General features: G+C 37.4%; 1 protein-coding gene and 1 pseudogene across 1 annotated transcript; one reads left to right on the forward strand and one right to left on the reverse strand.

Annotated features, from left to right (window-relative positions):
* Positions 1-286: 286 nt before the first annotated feature.
* On the forward strand, positions 287-1,681 carry LOC147511883 (uncharacterized; annotated as a pseudogene).
* Positions 1,682-8,922: 7,241 nt separating this feature from the next.
* Positions 8,923-11,878, reverse strand: LOC147511884 (protein NRT1/ PTR FAMILY 4.5-like). Its single transcript, XM_086603487.1, has 6 exons — positions 11,789-11,878; positions 11,418-11,505; positions 11,079-11,296; positions 10,557-10,991; positions 10,349-10,473; positions 8,923-10,092 (listed from the first exon to the last, which is right to left on the reverse strand). Exons 1-6 carry the CDS (start codon positions 11,789-11,791, stop codon positions 9,117-9,119), a joined length of 1,845 nt encoding a protein of 614 aa, XP_086459613.1. The 5' UTR covers positions 11,792-11,878; the 3' UTR covers positions 8,923-9,116.
* Between the last annotated feature and the right edge of the window lie 2,747 nt (positions 11,879-14,625).

Below are 14,625 nucleotides of genomic sequence, written 5' to 3' on the forward strand. Positions count from 1 at the left end.
TCTTGGTCTGCTACCTTATAAGAATCTCGACATTCAACCATATATCTTTGAAAAGGAAAAGGAAAGCTCACTTTAAGCTCCTGCACTGTACTCGTGGAGACAAAAAATGGTCTTATACCTAAAATTCTCCTGGTTAGGAGTTAACAACACTTTTGTAACACATTCCTCATCTATTGTTGAACAATGACTTTGAAGGAGTGGTGGCCAAACTCTAAATGGTACTTGGGAACTTTGGGGAACTTAGAAGCTGTGTAAAAAGTAAAAAGACTTGCTTGGATGTGGAAGCATTAGTTTTGACTTTTGAAAGATCTTAATTGATTATATCGAGAGTGTTAAATTTACTGCATATTCTGTCCTATATGACATTGGTTGTTTAACCATTCTGACCTATTGTTAGAGTTAGTGAGCCGAATCATACTTGCAACTCCTCTCTCTCTCTCTTAAAATTGTTGATGCCGGGATCTACATGCACTGCTATGTCTACTAGTTATCTTATAACTCTTGCATTCTGAAACTTTCATTTACTGTCTACCGGTGTCTGACCTTGGTATGATCCCCAGATTAGATCCAGTTGTGATAAAAAGAATGACACTGTCAGCAAGGGATTATATCTGCATCTGTCAAATTCAACTAGTTCACCACAAAGCAGCAACTCCAGCTTCCCAAAAATGCCATGAAATTCTCATGGTCAGAACGTGCTCCACTGCTGCCTCAATGGTGACATCTTCATTATGCCCACTCGTTCTTCGTTCCCCATCATCTCTGGTAGTCAAGTGCCAGCTTACCCATTCTAATGCCCCACAAAAGTCAGAGGAGTGGTTTGCGCTACTCGAGACAAGCTGACCACAAGCACCTTGGGATTCTGGAAGGGAAACCGTCGTAATGAGTTTTGGCAGGAGAAGGTATTTGCACCACATGGTGCTTCAATTGCTATTGCAGCTAGGGCTGCCATGGATTGGGGAGTGCTCAATGAGACTGCAGCGATTGAGTGGTACCACAAAAGAATCACTGGTCGAGATGTGAGCTTCTTAAGGTTTGCCATCCATGCGGAAGAAAATTTTCAGTGGCTGGGGACTCTCCAGGTGGACTACTTGAGGGCTGCCCAGGAGGCTGGGTATTAGAGGTAAAGTGTCCATATAACTAGGGAAAACCTGAACTTGGTCTACCCTAGGCAACAATGCCTATCTATTATATGCCTCAGATACAGGGTCAGATGGAGATCTTGGATAGAGAAGGGGTTGATCTATATTGTTGGACTCCAAATGGGAACAATATATTTCGTGTCTGTAGGGAACGGGAATATTGGGAACTGATGAATAAGATTTTGCATGAGTTTTAGTGGGACAATGTTCTTCCTGCAAGGGAACTGATGCCTCTGGGGAGGGAAGAAGATGCAAAGGCCTATATGGCAGCGTCCACACACATGCAAACAGGGTTGATGATTGCTAAGAGTCTGAAGTTGGCAGCGGAGGCAAAGTTGCTTTGCAGGGAAATTGCAGCTCATGTTGAGTTTTATGGGTATTGATTCAACAGAAGGGTGTCCAACTTTTGTGTTGCTTTGTTTCTTTCCATTTTCAGATAGCAATGGCAGATTCTATGTATGTGTGCACTAGCCTTGAGGACTCAATTGTATACTTATCAAATTATCATTTCGAATCCATAATATAAAATCATTCCATTCTTTTGTTCTCGTAGAAGTGTTTGTTAGGAATATACAACTTAATTGTACTTACTCTTTACTAATTATCAAACTATACAAACATTTTGTCTTGTAAGTGTCTTTACTTCTTAATTAAATCCGAGCCTAGTGTAGATACACTATATCCTTAAGACAGATTTTCCCCCTCACGGTGTTTGAAGGTTGATGGGAAACTGTCTCCCAAGATAGAACGGATTTTCTTCTATAGAAAGCTAGCACTTCAATTCTACAGAATTAGCGAACACAATATAGTATTTGACTAGGAACAGGGGGAAAAGAGAAAGATCATAACTTTGTGTAATCTGGTGTGTCTTTCTCTCCAAATTCATCCATTATTTATAGGTGAGTGGTGCCTCTTCGAAACAACACAGTGACTCTTGGAAAAAAGTAAGCAACTCTTTGAAAAGTCACATGTTTAGAAAAGACACACCATTTCGGCATAAAGCACTGTTTCGAACCAGTGCCTATTTCGAAAGGTCACACCTTTTTGGCATGATGCACTGTTTCGAACCAGTGCACATTTCGAAAGGTCGCACCTTTTCGGCATAATGCACTATTTCGAACCAATACACCCTTTCGAAAAGGTTTTTCTCACTTTACGTATTGTTTCTTTTCAGAAACCCATTTCATATCAATATGGGATAACTTGGGAAACAAATTACTCATTCATATCTCAAATGGATTTGAGCAAATCATTTTTCTAACAATCCCCCACATGAATGAAAATTTGGCTTCTTCTATCATGAACATCGGATTTCTGTTCTTTTACAAATGAAAAGATACCGCATCAAGTCAAGTAGCATGGGAGGCCTTGAACTTGCCTTAGTGAAAGATGATCGGATTTAATTGGACGATCAGTAGACTTCAATTAATGTCTTTGAACTGTCAGCCGCTTGTAAAACCTAGACAATCATCTTCACGCAGTACCTTCTCGAATACTGTTGGTTCTCACGTTTGTGTTCATTTTGGCCTTGAACACTTCTTGGTTTCAGATAGTGCTTTTGAGACATTTGCATTTAAAATTCTCATAGAAGCAGCATCACTTCGCACTAACATAGGTGATTTCTATAAAAAGTATCCTGCAATACTCCACTTGGATAACATAACTTTCCAAGATATAGTAAATCATTAAAAGCTTGACTTATCCTAGTTCTCGCGGCAAATATGCACTGTCTTATATAGGAATGGGTTAGAGTATAATATTACTCTCCAGTGCTAACTGAGTCACAAACATAATTCAATTGGCCCATTGAACCTAGATATTGGGATCTCCAGTCAACTAGGTTGGTTTTTCCATTATGATGACTCTTGGTTGATTATCTCAAAGGCTTTAAGCCCATTCCCCTTGATAATCTTTCTAATTGCTCTCTTATTAAACCTTTTGTAAGCGGATCCGCAATGTTATCTTTTGACCTTACATAGTCGATTGAGATAACTCCATTTGAGAGCAATTGTCTAACGGTATTATGTCTACGACGTATGTGTCGAGACTTCCCGTTATACATGCTACTCTGTGCTCTACCAATAATAAACTGGCTGTCACAGTGTATACACACTACTGGCACAGGTTTAGCCCAGTTTGGAATATCCTCTAAGAAATTTTGAAGTCACTCAACTTCTTCTACAGCCTCGTCCAACGCTATGAATTCTGATTCCATAGTGGACCTCGCTATGCACGTTTGTTTTGAGGATTTCCAAGAAACAGCTGCACCTCCAAGTGTAAAGACATATCCACTTGTGGACTTTGAGTCTTTAGTGTCAGATATCCAATTAGCATTGCAGTACCCTTCTAGAACGGCTGGATATCTTATATTAGAGGTGTAATACGGAGCTGGCCGGGTCAACCGCGGGTCAAATAATGATGGGTCGGGTTGGGGCGAGTCTAGGGGATACAAACCCAGTGGTCACCAACGGGGAGGGGCGGGGCAGGTTGAAGTGTCATGTCTTAGTACCATCACCCGACTTGTTGGGTCAGCTTACGGGGCGGGTTTTGGGCGGGTCATCCGGGTCGAGTGGAAATTATCATTTTAACCCAATTTCACCCAGAAAAACACTTTCTAATTCTGCAAGTAATATATTTCCAATTCACAACATAAACAAAAAAATATATAATCAATCAATTAAAAATAAACAAAAAAAAAAAAAAAAAAAAAAAAACTAGAACTAAAACCCAAAACCATATCTGTAAATTTGAAACTTTTTTATCGTGATTTATCATTTGTAAATTGATTATTTTCCATAGCATGATAAAATGAAAATGGGAGCGAAGATCTATGATACAAAACAATAAAATATAAATTAAAAGAATTCGAAATTAATACAAAGATGAATGATTAATCTTCTCCAAAATTTGAAAGTTGAATTTAAACTTTTGATATTTGTCCAATGTCCAAACTTGAATATTTGAAATTGATGTTAAACTCATAAGTCTGTGTTAATATCCCAATGTTCAAACTTGAATATTTGAAATTGATGTTGAACTCATAAGTTTGTGTTCATATCTCCCAAATTCCTACAAAAGTTAAAAGAAAAAATAAACAAAATACAAAAATATTAGAGTTAGAGTCTTGAAATTGTGCAGGTCAACGGAGTTGGGTCAACGGCTTTTGACACGGTGCGGGTCGAGCGGCTTGACAGGTTGGGTTTGAGCATAGAACCTACACCCATAGCCCGACCGCGTAAAAACGGTGGCGGGGCGGGGCGGGCGGGTTTGTTTTCAGGTCGGTGCGGGTTTGGGTGGCGGGTGAAGGCCGGATACCTTACCGGATGATGGGTTAACGGTTTTTTTTTACACTCCTATCTTGTATAGTGCAGACCAAAATTCTGAGTATACTTTAAGTATCCCAAAACTCTCAGTATAGCAGTCCAATGATCTCTCCAGGATTACTCGTATATCGACTTAGCTTGCTCACAGAGTATGCTATATCAAGTCTTGTACAGTTCATGACATACATTAAACTGCCAAGTATACGAGAATATTCTAGTTGAGATATGCTATCTCCAATATTTTTGGCTAAATGAAGATTTACGTCAACTGGTGACCTTTTTGGTGTGATGTTATATTTCTTGAACGTTTCAAGAATCGTCTCAATGTAATGAGATTGTGATAGAACAAGTCCATCCTCCATCCTAAAGATCTTAATTCCTAGGATGACATCAGTGACACCTAAATCTTTCATGTTAAACTTACTAGACAACATTTGTTTGGTAGATTTCATGACATCCATGTTACTATCCAAAATTAGCATATCGTCTACATAGAGACAAATAATGACACATCCCTTTTGAGTGCTTTTGACATAGACACACTTGTCACACTCGTTTATTTTGAAACCGTTTGACAACATTGCATTGTCAAATTTCTCATGACATTGCTTAGGTGCTTGCTTTAATCCATATAAAGATTTAACAAGCTTGCAAACTTTCCTTTCTTGTCCAAGAGCAATAAACCCTTCGGGTTGTTCCATGTATATTTCTTCATCTAACTCACCATTCAAGAATGCCGTCTTTATATCAATTTGATGTATCTCAAATTCATGTATTGATGCTATTGCTATTAGCATCCTTATGGAAGTTATTCTTGTAACTGGAGAGTAAGTGTCAAAATAATCCAATCCTTCCTTTTGTCTACAGCCTTTAACCACAAGTCTAGCTTTATACTTGTCGATTGATCCATCAGTCTTAAATTTCTTTGTGAATATCCACTTATATCCCAAAGTCTTGGAACCTGGTGGTAAATCTACCAATTCCCATGTATGATTTTGCATTATGGATTCAATCTCGCTATTTATTACTTCTTTCCAATAAGTAGCTTCTGGAGATGACATTGCCTCCTTGAACATTTGAGGATTATTTTCCAACAAGTATGTTAGAAAATCAGGTCCAAAAGACATTGATGTCCTTAACCTTTTGTTACGTCTAGGTTCCTCCTCAATTTCACTTTGTGTAGGATAGTTACTAGTTATAGCGTCTAAAGTTCTCTTTGTTGAACTTGGCTCTATACATATGTTATACGGAAACATATTTTCAAAGAATGAAGCATTTCTTGACTCAATAATCGTATTAACATGTATATCTTGAATCTCTGATTTATGAACAAGAAAACGATATCCACTTTATTGTTTGCATATCCAATGAATACACAATCAATAGTCTTGGGTCCTATCTTCACCTTTTTAGGTTTAGGGACTTCCACTTTAGCAAGACACCCCCACACTTTTAAGAATTCGTAGGAAGTCTGATGACCTTTCCACAATTCGTATGGTGTTTTAAGCGTCTTCTTGTTAGGAATCTTGTTGAGAATGTAATTGGCAGAAAGCAAAGCTTCACCCCCACAAATTCTGGGGTAAACCAGAACTTAACAACATAGCATTCATCATTTCTTTTAGAGTTCGGTTTTTGCGTTCCGCAATACCATTTGATTGAGGTGAATAAAGAGATGTAGTTTGATGAATGATTCTATGTTCAGAACAGAAACCTTCAAAAGGTGATTCATATTCACCTCCTCTATCACTCCTTATAGCCTTAATCTTTTTGCTGAGTGGATTTTCAATTTCATTTTTATAGTGTTTGAACATTTCAATTGCCTCATCTTCACTCCTCAACAAGTAAACATAACTATATTTAGTGTTATCGTCAATAAAAGTAATGAAATTCTTTTTACCACCTTTAGTTTGCATGTACTTAAGATCACATATATCTGTGTGTATTAAGTCTAGAGGTTCAGTACTTCTTTCAATGGAATGAAATGATGATCTAGTCAACTTGGATTCTACACAAGTTTTACATTTATGGTGTGGGTCTATTTTTATCTTTGGTATATAGTCCAAATTAATTAATCTACGCAAAGTATCATAATTAACATATCATAATCTACCATGCCATACATGTGAAGACTCAATCAAGTAAACAAAAGATTCAACTTTATTGGCGCTCTTTAGCGCAATAGTAAAACAAGACATCCTAAAGAGCCCATCCTGAAGATAGCCCTTTCCCACGAATACATCATTCTTAGTTAGTACAAATTTATCATAAAAAAAGACTAACTTAAAGCCATTCTTGCTCAGCAGCGACCCAGAAACCAAGTTCTTGCGAATGTCAGGCATATAGAGCACCTCATTCAGAGTTAGTTCCTTCCCAGAAGTCAACCTTTCTTTTGCCTTCAACCTTGGACGTAGAAGAGTTTCCCATAAATAGTTGTTCTTCCTTTTCCACAGCATGATAAGTGGTGAACATCGACTTGTTGGAGCATATGTGGCGAGTAGCACCAGTATCCACCCACCATTCCCTTTCATTTCCAATCATGAGACATTCGAAACCACGGCCGGATAGGTTCATGTCATTAACATTATCGTAAAACATGTCCATTGTCACATTTGCTTCATCTTTTGCTTTTTTGTACTTTTTTGGCTTGCGACATTCACTTGCCTTATGTCCAAATTTTCCCACGATTAGCACTTGCCCTTGAACTTAGTAGGCGCATTTCTACTCTTTCACCTTGAGCTTTGTCTTGGCTTCCTCTTTCCCCTTAGCACTTGATCCTTCCACAACATTGGCCTTTGCCACCATGGGATCCTTGCCCTTCTTCTCAGATAGGCGGTTATCTTCCTCTATCCTTAGACGGACAATCAGTTCTTCAAGATTCATATCTTTGCGTTTATGCTTAAGATAGTTCTTAAAATCCTTCCAAGATGGTGGTAATTTCTCAATCATAGCATCCACTTGGAAAGATTCTTCTAGGGTCATTCCTTCAGCAATGACATCATGGAGGATTACTTGAAGTTCTTGGACTTGGCTTATGACGGTCTTACTATCCGTCATTTTGAAATCAAGAAATCTGTCAACTATGAATTTCTTCATGTTAGCATCTTCACTCTTGTATTTCTTGTCCAACGAATCCCAAAGTTCCTTAGCAGTCTTGAACACACTATACACATTGTATAATGAGTCAGCCAACCCACTAAGGACATAATTTCTACACAAGAAATCAACATGAAACCAAGCATCCTTGGCCAAAACCTTCTCTTTGTCAGTTTCATCAGGGCTTACATCAGGAGCCTTATCCCATAGAAACCTTGCCAAGTTAAGGGTGGTCAGATAGAAGAGCATCTTCAGTTACCAGCGCTTGAAATCAGTTCCATTGAACTTTTCAGGCTTCTCCCCATGAGGAACAAAATGGAGAACAGCAGTAGGAACAGTAACAGCAGGTGTAACTGGTGGTGTTGCCATATTCTAAAATACAATCACACTTTGTTATTCCTTTAAATAAAAAAAGAAAAGAAAACATAAACAAATTATGTTCGGTAAAGAAAAAAAAAATATGTCTTAAGTTGTTAGGAATATACAACTTAATTGTACCTACTCTTTACTAATTACCAAACTATACAAACATTTTGTCTTGTAAGTGTCTTGTACTTCTTAATTAGATCCGAGCCTAGTGTAGATACATTATATCCTTAAGACAGATTTTCCCCCTCACGGTGTTTGAAGGTTGATGGGAAACTGTCTCCCAAGATAGAATGGATTTTCTTCTATAGAAAGCTAGCACTTCAATTCTACAGAATTAGCGAACACAACATAGTATTTGACTAAGAACAGAGGGAGAAGAGAAAGATCAGAACTCCATGTAATCTGGTGTGTCTTTCTCTCCAAATTCATCCATTATTTATAGGTGAGTGGTGCCTTTTCGAAACAACACAGTGACTCTTGGAAAAAAGTAAGCAATTCTTTGAAAAGTCACATGTTTAGAAAAGACACACCATTTCGGCATAAAGCATCAAGCTTTGAACAAGTGTCTATTTCGAAAATCACACCTTTTTAAGATGATCTTATTTTTCCAACCGGTTGTCACATTTCGAAAGGTCGCACCTTTTCGGCATAATGCACTGTTTCGAACCAATACACCCTTTCGAAAAGGTTTTTCTCACTTTACGTACTGTTTCTTTTCAGAAACCATTTCATATCAATATGGAATAACTTGAAAGACAAATTACTCATTCATATCTCAAATGGATTTAAGCAAATCATTTTTCTAACAGTGTTGACTCGTGGAAATTTTTTGTCACGTTTAATGTGTTTAGAAAAACTTAAGATCCCATTATTTCAGATTTGGCATCGTCAGATATAGCGTGTTAATGTGTTTTTTCCCGTTTATAGTTTTTAGTGAATTTTAAATATTTAAGGCAACTTTGCTCGAACTGCCTAGTATAATGCAAGTTTGAACAACAGAGAAATATTATATGTTCATTCAAGATATACCTACATATCGTTCCTTGTTGACAAATACTTGATTTAGCGAAATATGTCTATGACACTCAGTAAATGATCAGTTCTATCATCTTTTTCTTCTCTTTGGAGTTGAGATGTATTTAATTAACAACTACAATCTTTAATTTCTCCATTAGGACGTCAATAGTTTTCAGGCTGTGTGATTACGAGAGGAAGGACTATTCTGCATAGTTTTGACACCTTCAGGTGCTTTTTCACTTGCCTCATCTTTGAGCCAAGAGTCAATTGGAGAGGCAGGACTATTGGGCTTAGCTTCAACAGCTTCATTGCTTTCTTCCTTGTGAAAATATGATCCAATAGTCGCCGAAGAATTATCATCTGACTTGTACTTGTACCATGAGGCCCAGATGAGATAGTTTGCGAAATTAAGGCAGCTAAGCATTGCCAAGAACCAATAAAACAGATCCAGCCTACTCTCATTAAGAGTTGCCCCAGCCAACCACCCTGTTTTTCTCCTGCCCATCTTAGTGATTGAGTTTATAGCTGAAACAAATATACTACTAAGGAAGTAGCCTATCGCTAGTGATAAAAATGTGAACGAAGTTGAAAGTGATTTCATGCCAGAGGGAGCTTCCTTATAGAAAAATTCCATGAGACCAACTAAGGTAAACATGTCTGCGATTCCAAAAATGCAATATTGGAAGGACAGCCAGAAGAGACTAATGTTCTTTGTAGGGTCCTTAATGTCTTGGTTTCTTCTCTTTACCTCTACAATTCCTGCTACACCCATTGAAATTGCAGAGAGAACAAGTCCTACACCGACACGCTGAAGTTGTGTAATGCCGGATGGGTGGTGAGTGATCTTTTGAGCAAAGGGAATGAAGATGTACTCATATATAGGAACAAGAATAGTCATGAAAACTAGTGGGATTACTGGGATTGATGATGCTGGAACCTCCAAAGAACCGAGGTAAAGGTTCATAGTGCTCCCTTGTTGTACCGAGAACGTCTGAAGTTGTGCTAAACATGTGTTCATTAGAATTGTACTGGCTATGATGGGCAGCATCCTTATTATGATTTTCACTTTTTCCACTTCAGTCACTGTGCAAACTTCCCATGGCCTGGGGACTGAATCTTTGGGAAGAATAGCAGCTTTGTCTAGGCACCTGTTTCAAGAAATTAAATAATTTTTTTGAATTCTCAAGTAGTTACAGAATTGTCAGCACCATAAATCAATACTTTCAATGTATCAATATGATCAATTAGATGAATATATGTTGTCCTCTGCTTATTTCTTTGATATTCAATATAGTAGCAGAAATAAGTCAGTATAGCTCTTCAAACCAAGAAAGATAATTATCTAACGAACTGGCATGTCCTTGAGAAATATACTGCATGTTAAAGACTTTCAAAATATATCACCTAAACTGATGGCTGGTTGGAATTTTGTCATAATCTTCAGGTAATTCTTTATCACTGATCTCATACAGTTCAAGATTTTCTTCTGGGGATTTTAATTTTCTATTCTTGAATGCGACAACAATAACCTGTAAAAGTGAGTTAAAATCATTAGTTAAATATATCAGACATGTACTACATTTGACTGCTGCAAGGGGTCAGATAGAGAAACCTGTATGATACTTAAGATCGGGCTACCACCAGGCAGTCTCACACGATAGAAAGGACTTCCAAACCCAAGGACAGCATAACCAACAAAGGAACCGAGCATGGCGATGAAGAAACCAACATCCCATCCTTTTGCCATGCTAATTTTAACAATAAATGTAACCCCGAATGAGGCACCAAGTGTCAAACTGAGTAAAAACCAGTTGAAATAGCTTGCCAGTGCCTTGTTTTCTTTGGGATCCTTTCGATCAAATTGGTCACCACCAAGTGCAGGAAGAGATCCTCTAGCTCCACCTGCACCTAATGCAAATAAACCTAGTGATATGTAGAACATCAGTTCCTGACTACCTCCAATTGTCTTGCAATTCAACATCAACGGGCCGCATGGCTCAGGGAGTAACTTAGGATAGTGAGCTTGAATTGTGATTATCATCAAAGCCTAGAACATAGTGGCCATTTTCAGTAACGAACTCAATGAATCTGGTCATTACCAAACAGTAAGAATGAGATTGAGAGTAAACTTTACCAGCACTTCAAGAACTCCAAATACTAGACAAGTATTGAGTCTAGTAAGGTAAGTGTCGGAAATGAAGCCACCAAGGAGTGCAAGTAAGAAAGTTGAACCCATTAAGTTTGTGAGAGTGTTGGCAGCATCAGGAAAACTGTAATGCATCACAAAGTGAAAATACAGAACCAAACTCGAAATGTTGGCAACAAATCCCATGTTCTCAAATGCAGTGAGAACTGCAAAGTTTAATGGTACACAAAAAAGAACATTAGTGATGATCATGCATTCACACCCCAGTTTATGCTGATAATAATATGTTTTCAAATTGTTCACCTTGTGAACTAGTAAAAATCTTACCATAAATGAACATGGTAGCCCTTAATCCTCCTTGGCCTGGTTTCCATTGCTGTGGAAGCTTAGAGCCTCCAAAAGCTTCATTGTCCCCCTATGCATGTCCAAGAAAGAAAAAAGAAATAACAGCAATGTTCAGATTTTCAAACATAAAAGTGAAAAAATAAACAAAAGATAAGATAAGATGGCCAATGAGTACTCAATGCAACGGAATTACTGACGGTAAGAACACACGTGCATTGAGTACTCAGTGGAATGGAATTAGTGACTAGGACGTGCGAACTTTTCCAGTTAATAGATTCTGATTCTTAAAATTATTCTTGTTCCTTCAAAGTTCAGCTAGAATTAAAAATAGAGAAAAAAAAAATGATAGAGACCATTGTTTTGCTGAGACTGGCTGAAAACAGTGATAGGAATTGTGAAGAGTGTCCTTCAACATATAGTGAGAAAAGAGTTGTAAATGTCGCTAAGCTACATTGAACTCAACGAGCAGCTTGTCTTAAATACTTACCAGAGCTGCAGAAACCTAGTACTCCTAGTAGTGTATCTTTCAGTGTCTCTGTGTCGGCTCTTTGAATATTATGTATTTTACAGACAAAGATTAACGGCCCAAAAGCCCAAGAAAACACGGCCCAACCTGTTTTAGCTCAGTTCTCCTGTCTTGTCTAACCAACAGTCTCGATTCCCAGTCAAAATAGGTTTCTGTTGTTCCTAAAATCATCATAAAATGCCTGTATCCACACTGAAAACAAGTAATCAATCATAGGATTAAACTTTGCCAAAATTTTCCATATGGTTTGGTTCGTCATTGATGTGCAAACAACAAAGCACGTACATGCCACTAGTAAAGTTAAATTAGCCTGGCACTCCATACGTTTTTGGCCTTTTGGGGCTGGAGACAACAACATTATCTTGTCATCGCCTTTTTATCAACTCAACGATTTTGTCATGATCTTCTTGTCAATTCCTTAATTTTTGTCAACGCTCTCCTTCTCTTGTTCGATAAACAAACTGCTAATCTCCTGTTATAACAGTTAAAGGCATTAGATAAAGAATTACTGATATCCTCGACAGCAATATACGATTGAAATGTGTTAATGATGAACTTGTATATACTACTATACTGCAGATATGAGCATACGATTACAGATTAAGTAGATACTATATGTAGAAACTAATACAAAGAATAAGATATTTGAGAAGGACTAATTTTATTATATTTGGATAATTACAATGGAAAAAGACCTTCTCCTTATATAGTTACAATTATTTGGACGCTAAGTAAGAAATTACATATACTAGGATATGGATGGATGCAACTAAATAATGTTGACAGATATTTGTATTTGAATATAATATCGGTGTCTACATTTCATTTTATAAATTATATTAAGCGTATTCAGTTCATTATTCAAACCGCATGCTAAAAGAATATGGAAGATGGAAGCCGTTAAATACCCTCATACCATATATCTGCATGTACATACAAAAAAAATTCAAATATGATCGTGTGTTCACAGAGTGGCGACATATATAATCTTAGAATAAATGTTACGTGGTTTTAGAGGTGGAACTTGGAAGTGTGGAACACAATTAGATGATACTTTGTAAGTTTATAAAAGTAAAAAAATGCAATAGTCCATCATAAGTTCTAAGTTGAATTGAAGTCCTGACGACATGGTAAACATAGGCACGAAGAATAATTGTTTCCTCTAAATTTGACGAAAAAAGATAATAATTGCCCCCTCCGTTCCATAGACATAAAATAATAATAATAGTAGTAATAATAATAAAACTTCTACTAAATAAGCAATTTGTAAGGTGTGGACTTTCCTTAACTACAACAGACACCCTAAAGGGTCATTGACTATAATTAAAATGCAAATGACGTGAATACTAATCATTAATATTTTCCTAATGTTCACAATTTGACCAGTGTTACAATGAATTTTTTCCCCCACCTTCTAAATATACATGCTAAAATGGCAATATGCATATGCAAGGTACATCCTTGAATGACACCCAAATCAGGTACATCAGTGAAGGCACAAAACCAATAAGACCCTTCGCATCACTCCCCAACATGCCCATCCAGTGCATCCTGTGAGACTTGAACACTACAATTACTATATTGGTAAAGACCGACTTACTACATACTATCACTTGTAGAGGCTCCAGTCAATTGCTTTTCCTTGATGAAGTGCACTCCTTTTGGATGATATATGTCATATATCATCTATTTTTATCTCTATATATCGGATGATATATAACAGATATCATCCAAAAGGGTGCTAGATTGCAAGCTCTAAAACTTGGGTTGCAGTCTGCATCACAACAAAGTATTGAAAGGGTCGTGGTCTGCTCTGACAATCAAACAATTGTTAATGAGCTAAATGGAAAAAGCTTCAAATGTTTGTTGGAGAGTTGTTGTCAGTCTAGCCTTTTGTTGGAGATTCAAAATTTTCAAGTCATTTATGTTTTGTACAGTTGTCTTTTGTCCAAGGGATCTTATTCAGCATGCTCGTCTTTTGGCTGAATTGGCTAGACTGCATATTCAGTTATGTAATGGTGTGATCCCTATGTCATAACCTTTTGCTTTTCGGTAGAGTCCGAATGCTTTGTATAACTCTTTTGCCATATAGTAATGAATGGGTCTTTTTGAAAGCAAAAATGCACTTTAAGCAGAGACAAACATTTCATTGGAAAGGTTAAAACCGCAATGTGAAAACTGAAATTTTAGTGTAGTTTGGTGAACCAAGCCATTAGACCGACTGCGTGATAAACATGAGTTGGATCCAAACCAACGTCTCGCTTTTACTCTCGTATATATCAATCAATCATCGATTCATCACATGAGAAGTATTTTCCAAAGAAAATGTAAAATCCTTCTATTACGCCAAGAAATTTCAAGTACTACATGCTACTATGCCCAAAAAAGTAAAAATACAACGCAGAAGTGACTATTTTACGGACCAAAAAGTGGTACGGATCTGAAGTTAAGGATGATGATATCTAGCTTTTCACATGTCGGGCAGTACCACTTTCCTCCTCAACCTTGTCTCAAAGCGTGAGCCCAACGCCTTACGAAAATGGAACCATTCACCTCCTTGACAATCATAATAAAATTATAACGCTTTCCGTCAAGGAGTTGGCTTTCATGTATTGCTCAGTAGCACTTGAGACGCACAATGGAAGCTTCGACTTGGAATCTCGA

The sequence above is a fragment of the Coptis chinensis genome, chromosome 3 (assembly GCF_015680905.1).
Source record: "Coptis chinensis isolate HL-2020 chromosome 3, ASM1568090v1, whole genome shotgun sequence".
Classification (NCBI taxonomy): Eukaryota; Viridiplantae; Streptophyta; class Magnoliopsida; order Ranunculales; family Ranunculaceae; genus Coptis; species Coptis chinensis.

Bases quoted from the DNA above. Each gene is read 5' to 3' on its own strand.
- LOC147511884 (XM_086603487.1), bottom strand. The intron at 10,992-11,078 runs GTAAAGTTTACT...ACTATGTTCTAG, and splicing joins TTGGAGTTCTTGAAGTGCTG to GCTTTGATGATAATCACAAT. The intron at 10,093-10,348 runs GTGATATATTTT...TTCTTGAAACAG, and splicing joins CCAACCAGCCATCAGTTTAG to GTGCCTAGACAAAGCTGCTA.